The sequence below is a fragment of the Meriones unguiculatus genome, chromosome 18, assembly GCF_030254825.1.
Source record: "Meriones unguiculatus strain TT.TT164.6M chromosome 18, Bangor_MerUng_6.1, whole genome shotgun sequence".
Lineage (NCBI taxonomy): Eukaryota > Metazoa > Chordata > Mammalia > Rodentia > Muridae > Meriones > Meriones unguiculatus.
Window position 1 is genome coordinate 16340256 of NC_083365.1, and position 25412 is coordinate 16365667.

Genomic DNA, 25412 nt, shown 5'->3' on the forward strand with positions numbered 1-25412 from the left:
CTATTTAATAGATTCATATATATATTCTAAGGATTGATTACTATTTGGTTTAATATGTACAAGTATTTGATTCCCAGCACTACTAAACTAAACCAAACCAAACAACAACAATAAATAAACCAACCAACCAACCATCCAAAATAAAACAAAACAGAAGGAAGGAAGGAAACCACTACCACCACCACCACCATCATCATCAACAACAATAACAAACTTCTTAATACCAGCACTGAGGAGGCAAGCCAATCTGTGAGTTAGAGGCCACCACCACCATCATCATCAACAACAATAACAAACTTCTTAATACCAGCACTGAGGAGGCAAGCCAATCTGTGAGTTAGAGGCCAGCCTGGTCTACATAGTGAGACCCTATGTAAAAAAAAAAAAGTTTAAAAAACATTTTTATATTTTTCCCCCTGAAGAGCTTACATATTACTGAAAGTAATGCCAATTTTTGTTTTAATTTTCCTCTGAAAGTGCAGGTCTTGTTGAGCCAGTCATCATGTGGATATAAGCTTGGGCAGTAGTATATGACAATATGTCCACCCTCTGTGTATTACTTGGATGGAAATATTTTATCTGAGTCCAGAATCTTTCATTTTGTTCCCTCTCTCCCACGGACATTAGACCAGCACAACCAGTCAAGTGGGTATCATGAAGTCGTGTCAAGCCCCCGAGCAAAGGGTTCATTTCTCTCACATCAGAATAAGAAAATTGTTCACCTTCTCTGTAGCTTGTCTTCCACCTTGGTTCTCAAATGCTTACTCTTCTCCCTTCTTTATTTTTTGCCTTCTTTTCTTGCTTTTCTTTGTCTCAATGTCTGGGTTTGTATACCATGTGCAATGCCTGGTACTAGTGGAGACCAGTAGAAGGGATCAGATCCCTGGGACTGGAGTTGCAGAGAGTTGTGAACCACCGTGTGGGGGCTGGGAATCGAACCAGAGTCCTTTGAAAGAGCAGCCATTGTGCTTAACCACTGAGACATCTCTCCATTCCCGCTCTCATCTTTCTTATCCCAGCCTCCAGCTCTGATGCTGGCCCTGACCTCAGTTGTTAGCGAGAAAAGATTCACGTGAAAAGGCAAGGAAGCAGGTACTTCCTGCTTGTACAGAGAAAGAAGGTCTTTAAGAGAGCAAAACCACACAGTTGCATTTGTCTTCGAAATATCTGGAAATCAGAAGCACATAGAAAAGAGAGAAAGGGAAAGTGAAAAACACGTGGCAGATGGTACCATCATTTACTGTCCGCCATGAAAATGCCCTCCCCCCAATTTTAAAAACAAAGTCCAGCAAAAGACCTCAGTTTGTCCCAAATGAAAAACCACAGAGACAAATTGGAAATCAACTCATTAATCCATGAAGTCCAGCTCCCTTCCCTGGATTAACTATCCACATAATGGTTAATGAAGAACAATCTTCAGTCTCTGCAGGGTGCCTCAGCACACAGGTCCAGATGGGAACCTTCCCGGCAGTGAAGGAGGAACAGATGCAGCAGAGTAAACCCAGGAGGTAGATCTGGGGTTTGGGGGATGAGGTCGGGGTGGGGGCACAAGGCTTGGCTTTCCTCGGAAAGAACAAAACTTGGTGTTCTGAGCGTAAAGGAAATGACAGCGGCCAGGTAGCTCAGTTTTTGCTCTATTGCTATGAAGAGACACCATGACCAAGCCAACTTATAAAAGAAAGCATTTAACTGGGTGCTTGCTTAGAGTTTCTCCCTTGGAGGTGAAGAGCTGAAGAGTCACCAGACCTGGTTTCCACTCCTGCTTTATGGACACGGGAGCTGACCTTTGGAAAGTCCTCAAGGCCTCTAAGCCTGGGTATCCACATGGGTATCACGATACGCAGTGACATTTAACTTGTGAATGCTACAGTTTGTATGACGAAAGTGCTGCTAATATTACCTATTAATAAATAATAAACCTCTGGCCCCTAACTGGACACTACATCTGGTCCCTTCACTCAGAAAGAGGTTGGGGCACAGCCTGCTGCACATCATGACAGGGAGCGAGACAGCAAGCCCAAAGGAACAATAGCTGAGGTTTCATGTCTTATCCCAAATTTATTCCCAAGAGAGAGTGAGCCTGGGCCCGGCATGAGCTTTTGAAACCTCAAAGCCAACCCCCAATGACACACCGACTCCAACAAAGCCACGCCTTCCTGCCAGTTCTTCCCAAATAGCTCTACCAGCTAGGAGCCCATGAGGGCCACTCTCATTCCGAGCACCACACCACATTTGGTTCATTGTAGCAACTCCGCAGTGTAGGCCTCTAGCTCCTTTGTCTCACTGTCCTGCCCTCTCCCCATATTTAGCACCCTGCATTTGTAATCCACGTTTGAGAGTGAAACTGGCTGGGCTAAGCCAAAAGCTCAGGATCAGCCTACTTTGGGGCTCAGGGAACAGCCAGGAAGCTCACAATAAAGGGCATCAATTAAAGAGGTTCTGTGAGGGGAAATGGAGAGCTGTCAAAGAAAGAATGGATGATGAGTGATCCCTTTGGAGGTGTCGGATCAGGATTTGTTTTCTCTAGCTGGTAGCAACAGGCTGCATGTAAGGGTTTACCTGCCCTATCCTAATCTATGAGGAGAGGGGCCGGGATCTTTAAGTGTAGAGAGTAAGCAGGCTGTTTGGGTGTTTTGGGTCCTAAGCAAGCAAGCAGGGATTGTAACTCAGAAGGAACCGTCACCACTTGTTTTCTGTTCTCCACTAGTGTTCTAGGGCAGTGAGTCTGCAAGTTCAATTCCATGTCTCCAAAACTGCTGCTTTGACCTCAGTGGGACAGTAAAGTCAGCTCTTCAGGAACCAATCTCTGTGTGAGTTTTGTCGTGGATCGAACCCCTGGATCTGGACATGCAAAGCACACGTATAGTTGCTGAGGCACATGGACAGCTCTCTGAGCTCCATTTGGAGCTATCAGGGACTTCATTACCCATTCTCCTTGGGTCGGAGGGTGCTCCCTTAGTGTGGGGACGCGCCCACATAGTTGATGGCTGTCCTAGCGACTTTTCTACAGCTGTGAAGAGACACCACGAGCAAGGAAACTTACAAAAGAGAACATTTGATTGGGGGGGGGTGGGGCTTGCTCACAGTTTCAGACAGTGAGCCCATGACCATGGCAGGGCGCATGGCAACAGGCAAACAGGCATGACACTGGAGGAGTAGCTGAGAGCTTATGTTTGATCTGCAAGTTGGAGGCAGAGGGTGAGACATCGGGCCTGGTATGTGTTATGGTAGGTAAAGATGATGTGGTGGTGGCAGTGGCAGGTAAGCAATTGCTAGGACCTTGAAGGCAGGCCAGCCAAATGGCCTGTATGCTCACAGTATGAGCTTCTGAAACCTCCCAGCCCAACCCCAATGACAAAACTCCTCCACGAAGGCCACACCTCCTAATCCTTCCAAACCGTTCCACCAACGAGGGGCCTATGGGAGCCATTTTCATTCAAACTATCAGTAAATACTTACTACTTCTTGGTCCTAGTTCTCCGATCTTAGATGACTCTGGAGTTCCTCAAAACTTTGTGATCATTTACAATTAAAAAAAGGCCAAAAAGACAAAGGGAAACTAAGACATAGGATCTGGACTCTTGAAGTAGGCCAGGATTATAGACTAAAGATCCTTTGGGAAATTGCTCGGGTCCTTGGCTGGTCGACACCTCATTTGGCCTGTTGGTACCATGCATACGCATTTCCGCACAAAGGAAAGGAATCGGTGCACCGCAGGCCCCCAGTCCGATTTTGACTGGCTTGAGGTCTGGAAAGGATGCTGTGAGCGGCAGAGTGACTTCTCAGTCGAGTGCGGCAGGCTGTGCCCCAATCTCTCTCTGTGTGAAGGGACCAGACGTGGTGTCCAGTTATCAAGCAGTGGCCAAAAGTTTATTATTTACTAGTAGGTAGTGTTGATCGGCACTTTTGTCATACAAACTGTAACATTCACAAGCTAAAGGTCACTGTGTATCGTGTTACCCACGTGAATACCCAGGCTTAGAGGCCTTAAGGACTTTCCAAAGGTCAGCTCCCGTGTCCATAAATGTTAGGAGTGGAAACCAGGCCTGGCAACTTTTCAGGTCTTCACCTCCAAGGGAGAAAAATTTTAAGGGACAAATCTTAGGAAAATGTTAAAAGCAGAAGTGACAAAGAGGACATTTAATCCCTTGGTGGAATTGGGCCTGGCTTTCCACTGTCAAACTCTTTCCTCAAGTGTGAGCTCTCTCTGAAACACCTTCACAAGGCTTGTAGATCTGCTGCTGACAATAGTTCGTGTTCTCTTCTGATATCGGCTAAAGAGAAGGAAAAATAAATAGCCTCAGACACACATCCAGGCTGGCCTCGAACTCAGAGATCCACCTGCCTCTGCCTTTCGAGCTCTGGGATTAAAGGCGAGCACCACCACCAGCCCCGGGGAAAGGCATTCTCAACTATCATAAAAGGGCTTGTTAGAAACAGGATGTTGGAGCAGGGCCCCAGACATTTTGAATCCAGCCTTTGAATGCCTAAGGTCCTTTGTGATGCCCGCACTATGACATTCGGATGCTGAGGACACTCATTCAGTGATTTGAAAGTGAGGTCTCCAGTTAGATCCTGTGTCACACAGAAAGTCCTTATTTCTGATCAGGTGCATGTGGTATAGTTTAATGACGGTCAGTTGATACTAAAGACTCTCTCTATCCTCCCCTGTCTCCAATGAAAGAGGAGGGTTTCCTTCTCTGTCAAGGCACACAAAAGAAACAGAATGGAAAATGGAGAGATGGTTTGGTGATCAAGTAGAGGACCTGGGTTTGGTTCCCAGAACCCACACACTGGCTCAAAACCACCCATAATTACAGTTCCAGGGAATATCACTCTCCGACACTCCCTTCTGACCTTTGTGGACTAAATTCAACCTCCTGCTCGGTTTTTAGGTTGCCACCTTGTCAGCCCAGAGTGCGTTGGATGCTTTTAACAAGTTGAAAAGAAATCAAAAGGACATTATTCTGTGCTGTGTAGAGATTAAATTTAAATAGCAGTGTCAGTGAGTGCTATTGGTATTATGGCCTGTTTGTTTACACGTTGTTTATGCCTTTATGCTATTTATATATTGCCACAAGAGCAGAATTGTGACAGTCTGCATGGCTTGAGAAGCCTAAAATAGTCACGATCTGAACTTTTTTAAAGAAAAGTTTTGCAGACTGCTGCCTTTGAATTCTCTTCAGCTAAGGCTTGAAGAGGCTTGGAAGAGGGTTGACAACTTGTAGATCCATCATTGAGAAACAGAGGCAAGAACATTAGGAATTCAAGTCTATCCTCAGCTATAGCAAGTTTGAGGCAGCCTTGGCTACGTAAGACCCTGTCTAGATACAAAAAGACAAACAAAACCTCCACAGGCCCCCAAGGCCTAGCCTGCACTAATTAAATCAGAACGCCTGGAGGTGAGATTTCGTTTGCAATGGATGCTAACACTTTCTGGTGTTTCTGTTCTGTGTGGCCAAGGCCAAAAAACAGGGCTAAGTGCTTGCGAGCATTTGCAGGGGCAGATGGAGGCCTCTTGCCCCCAGGCTGCTAAGGAAAAGACAGAATTCAGGTCACTCTCACCACCTGTGTGTGAAAGGGGAATGAGACCAAAGAGGTTCAGACCTGAAAAAAATATCCTTCTGTCTGAGCAGGCTGGGAAAAGCAAGGGGAAGGATCATGCCAAAATATCAATCCTAGTGCATAGGGTGACTAAATTGAAAACGAATTTTCTCCGCAATGGACTGTCATTAAACGTACAGGCAGTCCAGCCCTCCCTACTGAAGCCCATAGAAACCGGCACCCTAGTTCCCTCACATCCACAAATAGAGCCATCTGGTCAAAGCTGTAGAGCAGAACCCAACCACCCTGTGCAGTGTGGCCGAGAGGAAGGTTTCATCTGGTGCAATCCTGGCCCGTGAGCTGTGCTTGGATGTCACTCGTACAGCTTGTTAGGCTGCAGGTTGCTAGGCCCCAGCCCAGCTGTGCAAAGCCAATAACTCTAAGAACAGCTCCTGAGACCTGCACGTGAACCAGCTACTAGAGGGCTGCTCAGACCCTCTCAGCCAAGTCACGGCTTACCGTGACCTACAATACGACTTCTTAACAGGTCAGGGTTGTTCTCCCGCCATTTACCATCCTGGACCTAACCAGGTGGGCCAGCTAGCGCCTCCTCTTCGGAGGCGCTCCCAAGGAGAGCTCATTCTTTAAACGGAAAGACGCAATGGAAGCGACACATCCAACCCATCCGTTGCCGTCTCTAAATATTACAGGCCTCTCTACGGCAAACCGTCCAAAGCAAGGTTAAATGGAGCCAAACCTTCCTTCTTTGAAGGTAGGCCGAACTTGTTCAGAAGCGCATACTCATCATTTAGAATGAACTGGGGCAAATAAAGTGGATGACCGAATTAGCTGGCCCTGCCTTTTGAAAATAAGCTCTCGCCTCCCTCCCTCTCTGCAGGGAGCTAGGACTCAAACCCTGTGCCTTCCACGCTCAAGGCCAGTGCTCTCTCACACTGATAGGCCTGGAGCCCAAGAAACGTGATGTCAACAATCACACGGTACAGTCTTCAACTCCAAAAACCAAAGGTTTATAGTACTTTAAACATTTTATGGGACTGGAGAGATGGCTCAGTGGTTAAGAGCTTTGGTTATTCTTCCAAACATTCTGAGTTCAAATCCCAGCACCCACACGGCAGTTTACAACTGTCTGTAACTCCAGTTCTAGAGGACCTGACACCCTCATACACACGGACAAGCAGGCAGAACATCAACGTACATGAAATATATAAATAATTAAAATTAAAAAAAATGTTTTACGTAAAGCAGAGTTGTTTTAAGGAAGCCCAGCATACCCCAAAATAAAGACAAACTCCTCGGGATTGATAATTTTGTGTTTGAACCAATCCTATTCTGTATTTCCCTTCTCACAAGGCTTAACCGTTTGCAAACCCTGTGAGCCCTCAGTTTGTCGGGGTAGGTGTTCAAACATTGAACCATATGACTGTCTTACCAGAAATCATGGTGAAGGGGTGCCAGAGGTCATACCACCTGTTAGTCTGAGAGACTCGGGGAAATGGGATACTTAAGAGAGAATGATTTTCCACGGGGTTCTAGTGTGATTCATGAGTCTACATTTGCCTCTGAGCCAAAGAAAAAGCTCAGAGTAGACAGAACAACCCATCTACAATGAGCTGGGTCAGGTTGCAAAGGCGCTTTGGAGTCAGAATTTAAGCATAATTCAATTCAAGTGGACAGAGCAGAGTGATAAGTCAGCGCGAGGGTAAAGGCTGGGCGCACTGAAAGGCTTTATTTAACTGCTCTGGGACCAGAGAGGCCAGTTTCTAAAGTGAAAGGATATATTTTAGGAGCTGGGTGTCCCTTCCTTGGGTGCTGGCGATGGCCCTGGATAACAGGACGGAGGGCGTGCGAAGCCGGCTTCTGTTCCCCGTCTGTGGGCCCTGACTGCGCCCATTGTGTTCTTATCGCCGCGAAGGCGAGCCCCGCTCTAAAGCGCCCCGTCTGAGGGCTTTCACAGCCTGCCTTTCCTTTCACCAAGCCCAACGAAGTTGAACACGTAGGTCACCCAGATGCTTCGTAGGAGAAGATCTTAGGTTTCTCCGGGGTGATCCCGGCAGCGTCAGGAGGCGCGGATGTGGAGTGTCTCCATGACCTGCTGTGGGTTGACAGCCAGGCCCTGTTTCCGGATTCACGTAGGCGGTGCAAAGCCAGGGAATGCCCCGGGGGATGACAGGCGCTTCGATTTGGACAACAACCTGGAATGGCTCTTACTATGACTGAAATTTGAATCTCACGCCTGTTTGCCCAGACAAAACTGAGGTGCAGGGGCGGAGGGAGGGGCACACACAATCTCTCTCTGCTGGGGGGGCGGTGAGGAACCTCAAGAGATTCCCACTGGGCCCTTTACCTGAGCCCCCCCCCCACTTGTTTTCTGGCTTTCTTACTTACTGAAGAACTGCACTTGCGCCCTGCAAGAGGTTTGCCCTCCAGCACCTCCCCAGTGAGATGTGCTCTGGTGTCCCTGGCTGTGCCCCTGTCTTCCAAACTTGAAAGGGGGTGGACGGGAGCACGGGGAAACTGCTGGGCAACATGGCTTCCAGAGGAGGACAACTGTTTAAGGGCTGAAGACACAGAGAAAGAAAAATCCAACTCAAGTCCCTGCAGTGGTCAGAGCCCATGAAGAAAGATGGCTTTGTTGGCTTTGTCTGGACGACTAGTTTGGACTTTGTGGAGATAGGCAAAATTTCTTTTTTTGGTCTTCTGGCGTGGGCGGGGTTTTGCAGCCTCAACGCTAAACCTTCAGCTGCATTCTCATCCGCTTACATCAGCCCACTCTCCCTTTCCCTCTCACGTGGAGAATCAATAAACAAAGTGGCCACTGTTGATGCTGTGGTCAGGCTCTCTCTCTCTCTCTCTCTCTCTCTCTCTCTCTCTCTCTCTCTCTCTCTCTCTCTCTCTCTCTCTCTCTCCTCCCCTCCCTTCCCCTCCTCTCGCTTCCCTCCCCTCCTCTTCCCTTCAGTGTCCACCACAGCTCCAAAAGCCTGTGCAGAGAAGCTGGCTGGGTGGACAGGCTGCGGCAGCCTGGCACTCTAGACCCTGGGAGGAGTCCCTCCCCGTCCCCTCTGCCTTTCTACAGTCAGTGCCTTGGGCTCGGGGTGTGGCTAAGGCAAAAGTCACGAAGAGTCCACTCATCCTTGCCAGTGTGACAGTTAATTTCTGGGTCTCAGTCTCAGGACAGAACAGATCTTTGTGAATAAAGCAACAGCATGCAGCAAATGCAGACGCCTTCATATCCCATGACTGGGATTCTGGGTTAGTTAACACAGATATCAGCACAGAAAGCAGAAAAGGGAGAGGTTATTTGGAAGCAGTTTCTAAAATGTTTTCTGGGAGGCTAGGGTGGGAAACGGATCTTTTAAAATGGAATAAAGTTTGTACAACAAACTTTGGGAGAGATAGCCCGCAGTTCATTTTGGAGCCTCAAATCCAAGTGTGAGTGTGTGTGTGTGTTTGTGTGTGTGTGTGTGTGTGTGTGTATGTGTGTGTAAGAGAGAGAGACTACCGTAGCCCAGGCTTTCAACTTTCAGCAATTACCATCCGTCTGCTTCATGACTGCTGAAATTACAGGTATGTGCCACCATCACTTGCGACCAAAAACAAGTATTTTTGAAAACAAATTTACAGGCACAGACAGAAGCTCTCCTTATTCTTTTGAAGACAGTGATAGCCAGAAGCCTTCACACTCTGAGGAGCCACAGGAAGCTCACTGGCCTATGTTGTGTGAGTGCTTTGCAAAGTGCCCCTGCCAGGGTTGGGAGAGAGCTACCACAGTCCATCTCTGAGTACACGCTGTAGCCATTTCCCCCTTTACAGGCCCTCATAGCCTCCGTGCTGTAACGGTTGTCCACAGTGTGGGACCGATGCATCTCTCTGTTGGGGATGTTTGCAAGAAAAGAGCAACCGAACAACCAACACACCCTGCCCTAGTTCCAGAGCTGGGGGCTCCTTCTCCTGTTTCCTCCCTGTCAGGTGTGGGTCTGAATTTGCTCCCTGTCTCTGGCATCGTTTGCTGCCTTATTAGAAGATGGTAAAACTTGAATTTGTTCAAGTTTAGATTCTTCTTTACAGCTTGCTTTGAAATGGCATTGGTAAGATTTCATGAAGTTGCTGATGTACTCAGAGGCCAGATCACAGAGTGGCCAGCAAAGCAACCCTGGCCACGGGAGTCAGTCCATTAATCCCGGCAGGCTGTGGAGTCCAGAATTGAGGGTCAGGCTGAGCTGTACAGGGTGACCTTGTCTCCAAAAGCAACAAAACCCAATCAAAACAAGTAACAAACACGAAAAAATTTTTTTAAAAGATTGCTAACCAATTTCACACAGAAGTAAAACATTATTTATATTCTTTATATCTAAGCACACTAGAGTGAGAACAGGAAATCGTAATCCAGCATTAGAGAGATGGCCCAAGAGCACTTACTGCTTCCTCAGAAGACCTACGTTCAATTCCCAGCACCTACATGGCGGCTCACAACTGCCTGTAACTCCATTCCAGGGGATCCGATGCCATCTTTCTTCTGACCTCTGTGGACATCTGCACGTACGCGGTGTATATGCAAATATACACACATACCCATAAAAAAATAAAATCAATAATAAATATTTAAAGGAAAGAGAATAAACCGCAAGGTACAAACACCGACAACCTAAGTTAGTGTTGTTGTGAGCTTGTTTGGTGTTTTGGAGACAATGTTGCTATGTAGCCGAGGCTAGCTGCGAACTCCCACCATTTTTTTTTTTTTTTTTTTTTTCTGTCTTAGTGGCCCAGCGCTGGGTTCTTAGGCTGGAAATGCAGGCACACAGCTTCATGAGAGCTTCCTGTGGTGCTGATTGTTCAGGGTGAACTTAACCAGCGTGGCAAACTGGAATGTCTACCCTGTTCCCACTTGCTTTATACAGATCTCCTCCTTGTTTTTGTAGGTCACATACCTAACATCCCAAATCACTGTATTTAGCCTTTCCATTTTATCTATCACTTGATTGTAGGTCAGTATTTTTGCTCTAAAATTAAAGTGTTTCTGCTATATAGTATTCAACTAGTTTAGTCCCATGCCCTCTCATCAAATTCTTGGTAAACTTTATATTGTTATTTTAAAATGTTTTACAGTTACTTTTATTAAGTGTGTATGTGTATGTGGGCATGTATTACTGGACTTTTGTGACCCGCTAGCTGTTTAAGACAGGAGACTCCTATGTAGTTTAAAGCTTTCCACCTTTCTCTGGGATAGCATCTCAGATAGCTTCTATCTTTTAAAAATTTTTATTAATTACACTTTATTCACTTTGTATCCCTCCCTCCTCCCCTCTCAATCCCTCCCTTTCTCCCCCTTCTTCATGCATGCCCCTCCCCAAGTCCGCTGATAGGGGAGGTCCTCCTCTCCTTCCTTCTGATCCTAGTCTATCAGATCTCATCAGGAGTGGCTGCATTTTGTCACCTTCTGTGGCCTGGTAAGGCTGCTCTCCCTTCAAGGGGAGGTGATCAAAGAGCAGACCAATCAGTTCACGTCAGAGGCAGTCCCTGTTTCCATTACTATGGAACCCACTTGGACACTGCCATGGGCTACATCTGTGCAGGGGTTCTAGGTTATCTCCATGCATAGTACTTGGTTGGAGTATGAGTCTCAGGAAAGACCCCTGTGCTCAGATTTTTTTGGTTCTGTTGCTCTCCTTATGGAGCTCCTGTCCTTTCCAGATCTTACTATTTCCCACTTCTTTCATATGATTCCATGCTCTCTGCCCAACAGTTGGCATGTGCTTTGACAGTCTGCAAGGCAGAGCCTTTCAGAGGCCCTCTGTGGCAGGCTCCTAACTAATAAAATACAAGGAAATCATGAAATTTGCAGGTAAATGGTGGGACCTGGAAAGGATCATCCTGAGTGAGCTGTCTCAGAAGCAGAAAGACACACACGGTATATACTCAGTCATATAGACATATAATATAGGCTAAACCTACTAAAATCTGTACCTCTAAAGAAACTAATCAAGAGAGAAGACTCTGGCAATAATGCTCAATCCCCATCCTGAAAGGCAAAGAAGATGGACATCAGAAGAAGAAAGCTTCTATCTTAACCCGGCTTCCCAGCCCGGCTTCCCGGCCTGCATCCCAGCCATGTGGCTAGCCCTTTGCCTCCCGCTCCTGTTCCTGGCTTTTCTGTTCTCTCCCGTGTCTTTGCTTCTACTTGTATCTCCCTGTGTCCCTCTCTCTGCCTGGAAGTCCTGTCCTCATACTTCCTGCCCCAGATATTGGCCCATCAGCTCTTTATTACAACCAATTAACAGGAAGAACCATCTCTTTGATTGCCTTAAGGCATAGAGGGCTGCCTGACCTTCATGTTTTGGACAGCTGTGAAAGGACAAGCATTGGAAAATAGAAATGACAATACCAAAATCCTGCCAGCACCTAACTCTCTGCCAGGACAGTAATCAACAACTGAAGATGCAGAGATGAGAAGGAAGGTCAGCCCAACAGGCACGAATACCATAGTGTACTTGTGGAGGTCAGAGAGCAACTTGATGGGGTCAGTTCTCTGCTTCCACAGTGTGGGCCCCAGAGATTGAACTCATCGCCCAAAGCTTGGCCTTATCAGTATTTGTCAGACTTTACCAAATTACTCCTTAGAATTGGTGGCTCCCTAACAATGGGTAAATACATGACTAGAATTTGTCATTTTCATGAAAACCGATTTTGTGTTTTCTTCTTTTTTTTTTTAATTTAAATGTGCATGACATATCTTATAGTTTGCTTAATTTTCAAATTTAAAACCATAATGAATATGAACATTTTTTCCGTTTTGTTTTCTTTTGTTATTTGAGACAGTGTACCTGGCTCAGGCTGGCCTAGAATTGAAGATCCTCCTGTCTCGTCTCCTGAGTGCTAGGGTATGAAGCTACCATGCCCTGCTTTGGTTTTTTAAGGCTAAATTTTTCTGTTCTGTGAGTGGTTCAATTCAGGGGAAGGCTACTATGGCCCACCATCCAGCTCTGGCCAGCCCTTTATTCCTGAAAATAAAATTTGGCGCACAGCAGTGTTCTCTTGTTTATATATTGTCTCAGGCTGCTTTTTGTTGGAACAAAACACTAATGCATTTGCTCTCTGGCCCTTAACAAAGCATTTTGAGCTGCTAATCCATCTCCCAGATTGTTGGCTGCTGCTCCCCACTCCAGGCCCCCGGCACTGTCACGGGCTTGAACTCCCTTCATCCAGTTCTGGATGACTTCCGGTCTTTGCTCCTGTGTCTGGGATCCCAGGGCCCACTCTGCCAGGACGCTTCCCCTTCTGAGAGCTGCCATTTCCTTCAGGTCAGACCCACAAAGCTAATTTCACTGGAAGATACTGTCAGTATATGAGAATCAGAGTGTCTGGAAAAGCCCTTTGTGAAACTGCAAGGTACTACATAAAAGCATCAATCTCTAACACTAATTAGCAATTATTTTGTGAACCAGCATCAACATCCGTCACTGTCTTCTGTTGTTACTTCAAACCACTTACCTGGCACTCTCTTTGGCTCCTGGAGAGTAGACAGTTTTCCATTTCTTATAATACTCTATTGATTTCTGTCAATACAGTGAGGAGTCTAGGTGAGTCATTTTGGCAGTACTAGAGGTCAACTTGGATCAATTATAAGACTCTCATCAATTCAAATGATCATTTAAACGACTAAACTACCAAACAACAACCAAACAAGAAAGAGCAACCTTCTGCATTATCCTTCTGTTAATTCCAGAGAACAAAGGTTGGAATGTTGGGAAAACAATAAATTTGGCTCCCAAGAGAATATACTAAGCCAAATGGTGGTTCTTTTCTTTGGTGAATTATGAATGCCAGCAGTCTTTACAAAAGGAGAAGGTAACGCCTTGGGGAAGTTTGATTTACTCAGAGAGAAACAGAGATTCTGAGCCCGAACATGCTATATAGAAATGATGCCCGGAATCTCCGGAAGTTCCGCTTACTTCTGCAGAGTGTCCTCTGGAACATCAAGCTCCAACCTGCCCTAACTGTGTCCTTTTAGAAGTGTGTCTGCAGTCCTTGCTCTGATGGCTCCTCCCCTTCCTTGAATTATCATAAACTATATTAAAGAGCTGTCATACATCATTGCATGTATGTACTGATCGGATTGTTCATTTTAACAGCGATCTTTTCCCTTTGCACAGTAAACAGGCAGGTGTTACAGAGTGAAAGCCTGGTCGGGTACGAAGGCTCAACCCTGGAGGAGAATGTCTCATCATCATCATCGCCTTTCCGGGGAGGAGAGTGCCTGCTCCTTCAGTACCTCCATTAGCCAGCGACTCTTATTTATTAATAGCAGTGCATGTTCCCCAGGAAGTGCAGTATATGGTGAGGTCAGAGAATAAGCACGGGAGAGAACTTGATATTGATTTCCTTCTGCGCTGTGAAATTACATGACAGTTCAGTGGCTTGCAGCAGCAGCTGAGTCAATATGGCTCCATTTGAGACCACTTTCAAGTCCAGCGCTTTCCTCAACCCCGATGAACTCCCTGTCCTGTCAGATTCATTCATATTTAATTGTCTTTTGTGGTGAAATAATATGACCTCCATTCACAACGTCATGGTGAGGATTTTGCTCTGGGTGGAATTATAATGTATTCCAAGGAAAGAAGGGTTTGCCCTTGCTTGTTAGAAACCAACAGCACAATTAAATAAATCTGAAAATCCAAAGGATAAAAAAGATCAATAAAGCGAATCACAGGACTCCTTGTAAGACTTTTTTTTTTTTTTCAGTATAAGGGTGTTGCTAAGTCTTCCTGGGTTTGAACTGCAGAAATATTAGTAATAGTGCCTTGTAGCAGAAGTCATTATGTCAGACACACCGTTGCATCTGTACACTCTGAACACTGTTCTTGATCACTCACAGACTATAGGTAGAATGTTAAGACTCTCTACGGTTTCTGTCTTTAGGGACGCAATAAGCCGCCTGTGTGAAGTTGTCCCTGGGGCCCACGGAGCCATTAAAAAGCGAAAGGTGAATATTTACATGAGCCTCTTGTTTTATGTCCTTTTAACTATGGCAAAATGGTATTGAAGTGGTCATTTTATTCCTGGGCTTCTTTAATTTTTTTTCATTTGTGACCCCTTTTTGCCTGAGGATTTTATGTGTGTGTGCATGTTTGAATGTGAGCATACATGTGTGCTCATGGTTGTAGAGGTTTGGTCTCCCTCCACTTTTACTTATTTTGGAGACAGGGTCTTTCACTGGCCTTGGACTTGCCAAGTAGGCTAAGCTAGCTGGCCAGTGGACCTAAGGAACCTATCTGTCTCTGCCTCCCAAGTGTGGGGATTACAAGCACACCCACCGATAAAATCATAATAATAAATAAAATAATTAAAGTTGTCTGGTACATATAATTTATGAAAACATTCATTAATGGTGAAAGCAAATTTTCATATTAAAGAGAAAATGTGCTTATTTGTTTTTATGTTAATAATTAAATTTTGGCTGGATATTTAATGCAGGATATAGACCATCTTATGCATTCTTTATATTTGGTCAATATTTTATTTTGTGATAGTCAGTGCTGGGAATGCCACTTCATATAAACACATTGTGCTAAGTGGCAGAAAGTGTGTCTAGGGCCATTTCAAAAGTTGTTAGAAAGTTTAACCTAGTCTCAAGCCGAGATTCATTTAACGGTATTTTATGGAACTCAAGTGAATGACTCAAAACAACCATTTTCTTTCCTATCCGGTACTGTAATATAATACAACACAAAGGTATACTTACTTGATAGCTATATGCTAAGGAATGGCAGTTGGAAAATACTGAGTCTTAGCCTCTTCTATAGTCAAACCACTGTTTTTCATAAAGGCAGAAAACTCTGCAAGTTTGATGAAATAATGCAGTGTCCCTAGCAGAGCACTGTCTTTGGTCTGTGCCAAGATGTTTCAGGCAGCGTGTGTTGGTGTTGTGGGTTCTGACGTATGCAGTTCCATATCCACATGTCAAATGAAGAACCAAGGCTTTGGTGGGGTCTGACCGTTCAACCATTCCAGTTCATCTGGTTTAGACGAAATGAAACAGAGAGGAGGCGCTACACATCCGTAACTTATAGTGGTGTTTTGTTGTTTTTAAAGGCTCCCATTAAGTGCCTGTCGACGGTTCTTGGCAAAAGCAATCTTCAGTTTTCAGGAACGATTATAAAGCTGACTGTTTCAACCTGCAGCCTCACACTGATGAACCTTGACAACCAACAGGTAAGACAGCCAATGATTACAGTATAGCATATCAATTTTTTCCCCTGGAAGTCTGTGGATAATAAAGAGAATAAGGTGTCAGAGTGTGCTTAGAAATTAATAAGCCAGTGGAAAAATTTGCCCAAGATTTAGGCACACCACTAATTAGAATTTCTAACAGCATTTCTATATATTGCTGGAGACTTTCACTGCTTACAAAGCCACTCACGGCACCGGATTGGTTGTGTATAAAGAACCAAGAATAAAAGGACGTGGTTAATATTGTTTGTCAGTTAATAACCCCAATGTGGTCATTGGACTGGGTCAGATGAAGGATGAAGAGCAGAGATGGTGTTGGATTAATGTTGGGTTATTGTGCTATGGAAATTTTCTCTGGGAATGGGGACTGGGCGACATTTACTTTCCTTCCTCATTAGGTCCCACTGACAGACTTAGGCTCAGTTTCGCCAGAGTTCACCCTGGGAAACTAGTGAGTTTATTAGGCTCACTTACCGAGCACAGGTGAAGGGTGACAGGCAGGAGCATGGATGGCCTTAAAGCAGTCACAGTGAAAAGTCTATGCCCAGCGTGGGTGATGATTCTTCTACGGTTGTGTAGGTGAGGACCTATCTGGTCCTTCCCAGCTCACCAGCCCCTTGCTGAGGTCACTTGCAATTAGGGCAGAACTACATTCAAGTGAAGGAGGAGTGGCTGAATACTCTGCTTAGGGCCCTGAGATCCTCTCTGGCCCTCTTTCTTGGGAGGAAATACCACCAGTCTTGTTGACTGATCTTTTGCACATGGATGCGTATGGCTGCCCTCTGAAGATGGAGGCAGTTTGGCTCAGCGAATACTCCCAAACAAAAGCAGCTCGCTGAAATTTGTGCAGAAAGCGTCACCTTCCAGATCTCTTAGTTGAAAAAGCTCTCTGAGATGTAAGAGCGTGGACGTCATTTTCCTCCTTTCAGGATTTATGATGCTACCCTCTGGCTGGGTTTTCCTGCAAACATTATTCACTAGAGACCCACATTACTGCAACAAATGTGAAAGATGCTCAGACACTGGGCTACATATGTATGGTGACCGTTGTCTAAGGCCCTCATGCCAGTTTATTTACATATGTTGGAGCCTAATGTTGCTCTGCGTCTGATATGTAGTCACTGAGGCTGCTAAGAGTTAACTTTTACTCTAGGGTATGGTGTTCACCAAAAACTCATGGGTGGTTCAATCTCACTGGAAAGGACAAAGCACTTAAGATGTCTGAGACCTCATAGGTGCATTGGCACTTGGTGACAGTTACCCTTCATCACTGAGCTTCAGTTTTCCTCATCTGTGACCTACCAGGCTTCTGGGATTTGAGTACTGTGTTTTAAGGTTATTTAGAGGAACAAGCGAGGTAATAAATGTAAATCGCCTAGCACAATGCTGGCAATGGTAGTGCTCAACATCCCTTACTCATTCTTTCTTTCTTCAAGACATCTTCAGACACATACCCAGCACTCCAGAGAGCAAAGGTATAATTGCCGACAACTTCTTGCTCCTTTTTCTCTAAGTTCAAAACCACAGCTCATTTAGTAGTATAAAATACCTCAGAGGACACTGTTAAGTATGAAACAACTTAAGAGTCCTGTCTAGTTGGGTGTTGATTATCTATCCAAGGCTAGGTGATACCCATGAGTGGGTATAATGGGTGACTAGCTCTGAGGGGCGAATGAAGAGGCAACACAAGTAAAGCCTCATTCATTTATCCATTCATATAATCTGACCTCAAGGCATTTGTATGGGTAAACCGTAGCTGTGGTTTTACTTGCATATGGCACTGCGGAGAGTCACTGGGTTTAGGGATGCCATCTCATTGAGCTACTCAAATTGGTCATTGTTTTTAAGAGGCAAAGCTGGAGATATGGTGACAGCCTTACTTGCAGAATCTAATAATCACTTATTTGGTTGTTTTTTGTTTGTTTTTGAGACAGTGTCCCTCTGTAGTCCTGGCTGTCCTGGAACTTGCTGTGTAGACTAGGCTAGCTCACAGAGATCCTGTTCCTGCCTCCTAAGTGCTGGGATTAAACGCGTATGCCACCATGTCCAGCTAATTGTTTTCCAAATGGCCCTTTCCATGGGGAGGCTAAAGGGAACTGAGGAGTGTTGAAACAATGGTTTTGTGGTGCATATGGTGGTGAGGCGTCACCTGGTCGGTCTCTTCTCTCCACTGTCCTTCTTTAACCAACCATAGCAGGGGTGTGCTGTGTGACTTGCTGGGAAGATGTCAGCGAACATCTGTTCACCCATGTAAGGCACCAATGACAGACCAGCCAGTTCCACCCAAATCCTGCCGAGGGAGCAGTGAGTTTATTGAGCCTACATACAGGAAAATGGGTGAGGGATTATTACAGGTGCACGGATGGCCTCAGAGGTAGCTGCATGAGGGAGGGGGCCACCCAGCAGGGAGGAAGACTCACAAAACTCCATCACTGGGGCTCCCTGCACACGTAGCTCTTGCTAGGCTGTTTAGAGACTCTCAGACAAGCTTCTAAGCTCCACATGTACCGTGGCATGAGTGAGCATGTGTAAGCATACATGCGTGTGCACACACACACACACACACACACACACACACGCCTTAAAATGTAATAAAAATGCCTTTATAAGATACCAAATGGGCTGGAGAGAATGGCTCAATGTTTAAGAGCACTGGCTGCTCTCCCAGAGGTCCTGAGTTCAATTCCCAGCAACCACATGAGGGCTCACAACCATCTGTACTGGGATCTGATGCCCTCTTCTGGCATGCAGGTTTACATAGAGAGCACTTGTATATATAAAATAAATATTAAAAAAAAAAGATTGCAGGCATAGTAGCACATGCCTTTAATCCCAGGACTCAGGAGGCAGAACTGAGAATTTGAGGCCAGCCTGATCTAGGTCAGGACAGCTAGTGGTACATATTGAGATCCTGCCTCAACAAATACAAAGACTGCCTTGGAGATCCCCCAGTGGATAGATGAGCTTGCCATGAAGCCTGCTCTGACCTGTGTTTGATCCCTAAACCCCAGGCACATGGTGGAAGGAGAGAACCAACTCCTGAAGGTTATCCTTTGACCGCTGCTTGCTGTGGCATCCAGCCTTCCCATATGTACAAACAAACAAATGTAAATTTAAGAAAAGATACAAAGAAATGCCAAGGCCTGACTTACCCTCTTAACTTCCAAGATATACTTTGGCTTCCAAACACAAATACATTCAAATTTATGGACATTGTATTACTTTTCCAGGGGAGACACCAAATAGACACCGATAACAGATCAAATAAATGATCCCAAGTCCAACTAGTGAGCCAGTGAATTTATTGGGTGAGTAAAAAGGAGGGCTGAGGATTACTCATAGAAATGTTTGTAGCTGTGCTACCAAAAAGTCTCATTCTAACATGAGTTAGACTCCCAAATGGCACATAAACAAAGTCCCCACTGTCAGTTAACTTCCACCTTTCATGTATTTTAGCACCAACAAAAACCACATGGAACCGGGGCACAATTACGTCCAGGGGCTCTGGAGGTAGGAGGGACCAGAATTTGTTGTGAGTCTGTAGCAACAGGCCCAATCCTGGGGGATTTATCTCTCTCGGGAAATCTAACTGGAGTCACTGGGCTCAGCCATACAGCAGAAGATGTCTTTACCCACTGAACCACCTCACCAGCCTCCCAAACAAGATGAATGCAAAACCAACCAACCAACCCCACAAGAACCCAAGGAAATCATCCCACTAAACTGTCCTGTATTGCCATCGTGGCATTAGCAAGGAAATCCTGCCAATATATCATTTCTTCTTGGCACAGCCTTCGATGTGATTACCACTCAAGGAAACTCAGCACCAAAGAACACAGGGCAACAGATTCACAGAGCAGGCTTTCACAGGCTGCCCAATTTCTTCTGAAAATCTCTACATTTACTTAGCATCCCTCTGTCAGGTATTTCAAACTGGCTCATTGTATGCTGCAAGCACTGGCTGTTTAAATGCTAAGATGGGCACAGTGACACACAAGTGATTTTGCATGAAGTATGTATGCAAGGCAATTAGACAAAACAAAACACACGGAACAAGGAAGTTTATTATCACCAATGCTGGTGCATAAAGACTAACAAGCATAATTAGAAGGAGGGAGGGAGGAGATGGGGAGAAAGAGAGAGAGAGAATCTGAGTATCAGGTACCCAGGTAGACTTCTGGGCAGGTTTAAAACCTTCAGTTTGACAGCATAATAGCGCGTAAGTCTTTTATAAATGCAGGTAGGGTTTCCTCTTACTTGATAATGTTCACAAACAGTTCTTACAATATGAAGTTCAGTTATAGTATTACCATCTGTCAAGTTAAAAAAATAAAAAAAAAGTAAAAAACAAAACAAAAGACAGCAAAATGTCCCTAATATAAAAGGGTATTAGAAAGTTTGTCTTTGGGATTTCCCATACAATTTAGTGCATGAATTTAAAACTTTAAAAAGACATCCTGTTTGTTCTTTACTTTAAAAATCATCACAATGGATTTTTCCAAATTACAAATCACAGTATAAAGCATGAAGATACATGTGCAGTCAGGATTCCAGAGGCTTTTCTAACACATTTTAAGATAAGAGCACACATGGTAACAGTGTACCTTTATACACACACGTTGACTTCATCCTTTAGGGTTGATGAGCACTCGATCTTAAATTTCAGATCTTAGCTTCTGGTAATTGATTTGCATAAAACACAAAACAGAAGTTGGAGCGTTTTCTCCACTAGGCTTTCAGTTCCAATCAAAGCTATCTTGCGGATGCGTTTTCCCTCTTCTTTAATTAGATTCTTGTATTGGAAGTCATGATTTACTTCTGCAAAACCATCTTTACCAGCTTAACACGAGGGAGTTCTCCGACAAAAGGAAAATCATCTCGAGCAACGACAGTCTCGAGCCAGAGGTTTCTGCTGAACCCCCGTGAGACCAAACCCGAACAACTCTGTCTTTTCTCCTCGCGATTCCCAGGTTTAACACTTCTTCCTCGATCCTCCTTTTCCCACGCACGGCCACTCACTGTCCTGTCTTCTACTCTGAGAAACAAAAACCAACCGTTTTTATTTTATTTTATTTTTTTTATTTACGCACAGAACTATCTGGAACGAACCCCCCAAATAGCAGAAGGCTGACTCTCTCCCCCTCAGGTAGCTTCCTCCTCTTTCGGTCGGCCTTTACTCCCGGTCGACGACCTCGTCACAGCCGAGCTCCTCGGTCAGCCGATTGACCACCATGAGCGAGAACAGCTCCTCGATGAAGGCGAGCTGGTCGAAGGGGCTCTTGTCGCCGCGCGCCCGGAACCCCCGGTCCAGGGCGTCGCCGGGCCGCGCCGTCCGCAGGAACGCCTTGTTGGCCTCCTCCAGCGCGGCGGACACCCTGTGCATCGCGCCGCTCCAGCGCTCCTCCTCCGGGAACGCGTAGTCGTCCTCCCAGCCGTCCGAGTCGTCGCCCTCCGGGTCGGCGAGCGGGCCGCGCGGGGCGCGGGCGGCGGCCGGCTCCTCCTCCTCCTCCTCCTCCATGGGGCCCTCCTCCGGTCCCCGCGCCCCGCGGCCTACCTCCGCGTCGCCCTCGCCGGGCAGCACGTCCATCTGCAGCTCGTTGCTCTCCTCGTACAGCTCGCAGAGCTCTGCCATCTCCGCCATGGCGGGAGCGACCGTGCCGGGGGTCGGGGGGAAAAAATAAAAAGCCTCCGCGGAGACGCACGGACGGAAGGATGCTCGGATGCGCGCGCGGGCGGGCGGGAGGGCGTGGTGCGCGGGCGCGGGGCGCGGGCGCGGGCGGGGGGCGAGGGCGGGCGTGCGCTCGCGAGCGGGCATGCGTGCTGCGCGTCCTGGGATGGGGGTGGGGGGGTCACGGTCCGCGTGCGGAAACGGGTCGGCGGGCGTGCTGCGCGTGCGCGCGCTTCCCTCCCTCCACGCCTCCCCCTTTCCCGCTCTGCACCCGGAGACCAGCTCGCCGAGTTCCTTGCCCGGCGCTTGCTTTGCCAGGCTTCGAACCTCGCTGCGAGCTGGACATTTCCGGGACAGACGTCGCCTTTCTTCCCCCTCCCCAGCCTCCTCCGTGATCCCGCTGTCCCTTACCTCTCCTTTCAAATGCATCCCGCCTGCTGGCCTGTGCGCTGTGAAAATTCAGCTTTCCTTTCCTTTTTTTTATACCCCCGAAGCTGGCCCAATCATGGACAAATTGTGTGTGTGCGTGCAAACTTAAAGCTGTAGCCGACAGTGTTTGAGCGTACCCTCACCCTTTCCACACGCTGTTTCTTTGAATCAATAAAATTAAACTTCAGTTTTATCAACCTGATCTCTTTTATGTGTGTGGATTTTTTTTGCTTGCGTGTAAGGTCTGTGCGCCATGTGTGTGCATCGTGCCTGTAGAGGCCAGAAGAGGGCGTTGGAGCCCCTGGAAATGAAGTCACAGTCGTGTGGCATCGTCCTGTGGGTACTGGGAACCGAACCCTGGTCCTTCGTGTGAGCAGCTGATGCTGTGTACTTCCCTGACTGTATCTTTATAATCTTCCCATAGCTTTGGTCTATTGAAGGATGATTATCTCTCAGTCAGTATAGGGAACGTTCGCCCTCTTTCAATGAACCAACAGGCCTTGTTTTATGTTTGTTTCGCTGATATGCAGGAAGTCCTTGAGGACTAACTGCTTTTCACTTTACAAACGTATTCTTCGAGACTGTATGCTTAAGGAGTCTTATGTGAAACTTTTAAATTAGTTTTTATGCAATCAGGTGCCACCCCTCCACGCTGTTAGGTTGGATTTTCCGACTTCAGTAATACGCCTTGCTGTCTGACAAGGTAAATCTTGTTCACTTGTTTAAACAACTACCTTAGTTTTATATATATATATTTATTCTAACATGTACATTTTTAAAAGCAGCTTTGAAATGCTTCACTAAGGACACTCGTAGAGTTTCTAATAGAATTTCATAGTATTCTAAAATTAGTTTAGGGGACAGTCATTGACATCTTTAATATTGCCTTCATATCCATAAAGTGATATATATCTATCTTACTTAATTGGGTTTAAATTTTTTATTCTTTGAGAATGTTATACATTCATATAATCAACATGATCCTATTCATTCATTTTCCTCTGCCGACGCCCCTCAGAAATTATCCCTGTTCAACATTAATGCCTTCTTTTTGTTTTGCTTTCTAATGCGCCACTGGGTCGCTTGGTGCTGCTCGAATGTGCTTGAATGTGGGGCCATTCGCTGTTGCATAGGAGCCCACCAGTGATCACCCCTCCAAAGAAGGGGGTCTTCTCCTAGAAGCTACCAACTGCTAATGGCTCTTCAGTTAGGGGTTGGGCCTTGAGGGCTCCTCCGTACCAGTGCTGGAATTTGGGCTACCTTGATCTCACGCAGCTATTGTGAGGATAACCAAAGGTGCTGTGACTTCATAGATGCCATGGCCCTGTCGGGACCAGAAGGCAGCATTTCATAGCTCTCTATCGTTTGGGTGTTGCATAATTTTTGCCAAAGGTCATTTTTTATATCCTTCAATGATGTTTTTTTTTTTTTTTTCCAAAGCGTTACATGATTCTTACTAGTTTTATACTTGGACATATTTGTATGAAATCTTCCTCTTTACCCATTGAATGAAGTTCCTGATGAGCCAGCATCGATATATGATCTTTGCACATCGATTTTTTTTTTGCACAATGTAATATGTGTGGCTTAATTATCACAAGCTGAACGTAGTTGCTTACCTACTCCCCAGGAGAAAAGGCACCATGGAGGATCCCAGAAAACTCCTCTTTTCTCTTCCTGTGTCTCATGAATGACCTCTATACAGACCTTAAGTGAATAGATCAATAAAAATGCCATTTTTGACAAGTGAAAGGACGTATTGATACATTCTTTGTGTTGACTTCTTTTTTAACTCAGCAAACATGTTGTTACATCATAAGTAGTTTTACTCTTTGAATATCACAGCAGTCACCGTAGGGGTTGCTTCTAGGTCAGGGCTGTTTAAATAGCACAGCTATTTTCACTTCCTGAGAATACGTTTTTTTGCACATATTTATTCAATTACTGTTTGGTATCCCTCTAAGAGCAGATTTGCCTGACTGTCCTGTATCTACAGCCTTAGTGGGTTCTGCTACACAGTTCTGTTCTCGGGATTCATTAGCAGTTTCATAGTGGGGATTTTAGTTAACCTTTAAAACCGTACGACAAATAACATCTGCAAATCAGCCATTGTACTGTGGTTTCCAAATATAAGCAAACAAATTAGCATCTCAAATAAAGCAATCATTTTGGGCTGGTTAATGCAGTTATTTGGCTAAAAATTCTCAATTGTTTTTAGATTCATGTGTGTGGTTGTTTTGCCTGTATGTATGTGTGCTATGTGCCAGCTCAGTGGCGCTAGAGGCCAGAAGAGGGCTTTGGGTCTCCTGGAACAAGGGTTAAACATCATTGTGAGCCAACATGAGGGCGCTGGGGCTGGAACCGGGTCTTTAACCACTGAGCAACTTCTCCAGCCCCCATGTTAGAATTCTTAATGTTAGTGTGTTCGGATGCATGGTAGTGAAGGACTGAAACAAAAGTAAATATAACAAGTCTATAAATACAAATATAGAGCGAAGCGGGAAAATGTGCTGGTTACAGTGATGAAACACATGTCCCCATCACTTTTTTTCCTTTTATTTTTAACTCTCAGCTCTCAGTTTTTCCAGAAAGAAAATTTTATATTCCAGTAGGATTCGCCCACGTGACAGCAAAAAATGTCCAGCTCCTAGAAACCTTGGGCCAGTGTGATCCTTAGTGGTAGAAAGAAATACTCTTCCTACTACCCATATCAGTTCCTCCAACAACTGATCGGCTGTATCCAGAGACTGGTATTTGCCGAGTGGATGGGTAGACTTTAACATATGTAGATGGGGAAGGGTAGAAATAAAGGCACGTCAAACCCATGATGTGAGTTTATTTAGGGCTTGGATGTATGGCTTACTTGTAGAGTAAATGCTTAAGTTATACAATGCTTTAGTTTCAACCCCAAGAGCTCTCTCTCTCTCATTCTCTCTCTCTATATATATATGAATGTAGAGTGAATAGTTTGTAAAGGGATGCTAAGCAGGTAGAAGCAAAGCAAACACATTATAACATTTAAAAATGTTTGGTTTGTTTTTGTTTTCCAGATTATTGCAAGTCATCAGATGCAATCAATTTCATTTGCCTCCGGAGGGGACCCTGTAAGTATAGATTCATAAAAGTTCTTTTGTAAGTCCTAAGCACTTTCATATGCAGACTATTAACTACCTCATGTCTTTTCTAGTTATTGCAATTTGTTAAATGCTGCATATATTGGGTAGATAACAAAACAAGAAAACCTAATGGTTTGGCCAAATGTTTCCTGTATTTGGGTTTTAAAAGGTTGGGATTAGTAGGACTGCTAGCTGACTGTGGGGTTAGATGCCATTGAGTATCATCTAAAAGTAAGCTTTTAATTAACTCCAAAGCGGTGAGGAGTCCTATATGAAGAGCTATTCCCCTTCCAGAACGACCCCAACGGCATTCTAAGCAGACAGTTGGATTTAATACGTGATGGGAATCTCCTGCACCATCATGATGTCAACCAAGGTCACCAAGGCCGGTCTATAATGACCATCCAGAT

General features: G+C 45.4%; 2 protein-coding genes across 2 annotated transcripts in view; one reads left to right on the forward strand and one right to left on the reverse strand.

The window, feature by feature from the left end:
• Shc4 (SHC adaptor protein 4) overlaps window positions 1-25412 on the forward strand; it is a 94727-nt gene that overhangs the window by 30951 nt on the left and 38364 nt on the right. The window contains exons 3-5 of the mRNA XM_060371480.1: window positions 14479-14542; window positions 15652-15771; window positions 24937-24990. Coding sequence (XP_060227463.1) covers window positions 14479-14542; window positions 15652-15771; window positions 24937-24990 — 238 coding nt within the window. The remainder of the gene's footprint in view (window positions 1-14478; window positions 14543-15651; window positions 15772-24936; window positions 24991-25412) is intronic.
• Window positions 19836-21555, reverse strand: Eid1 (EP300 interacting inhibitor of differentiation 1). Its single transcript, XM_021641248.2, has one exon. It carries the CDS (start codon window positions 21428-21430, stop codon window positions 20963-20965), a length of 468 nt encoding a protein of 155 aa, XP_021496923.1. The 5' UTR covers window positions 21431-21555; the 3' UTR covers window positions 19836-20962.

Coding starts and splice junctions, on each gene's coding strand:
- Eid1 (XM_021641248.2), bottom strand. CDS start 21,430: ATGGCGGAGATGGCAGAGCTCTGCGAGCTGTACGAGGAGAGCAACGAG.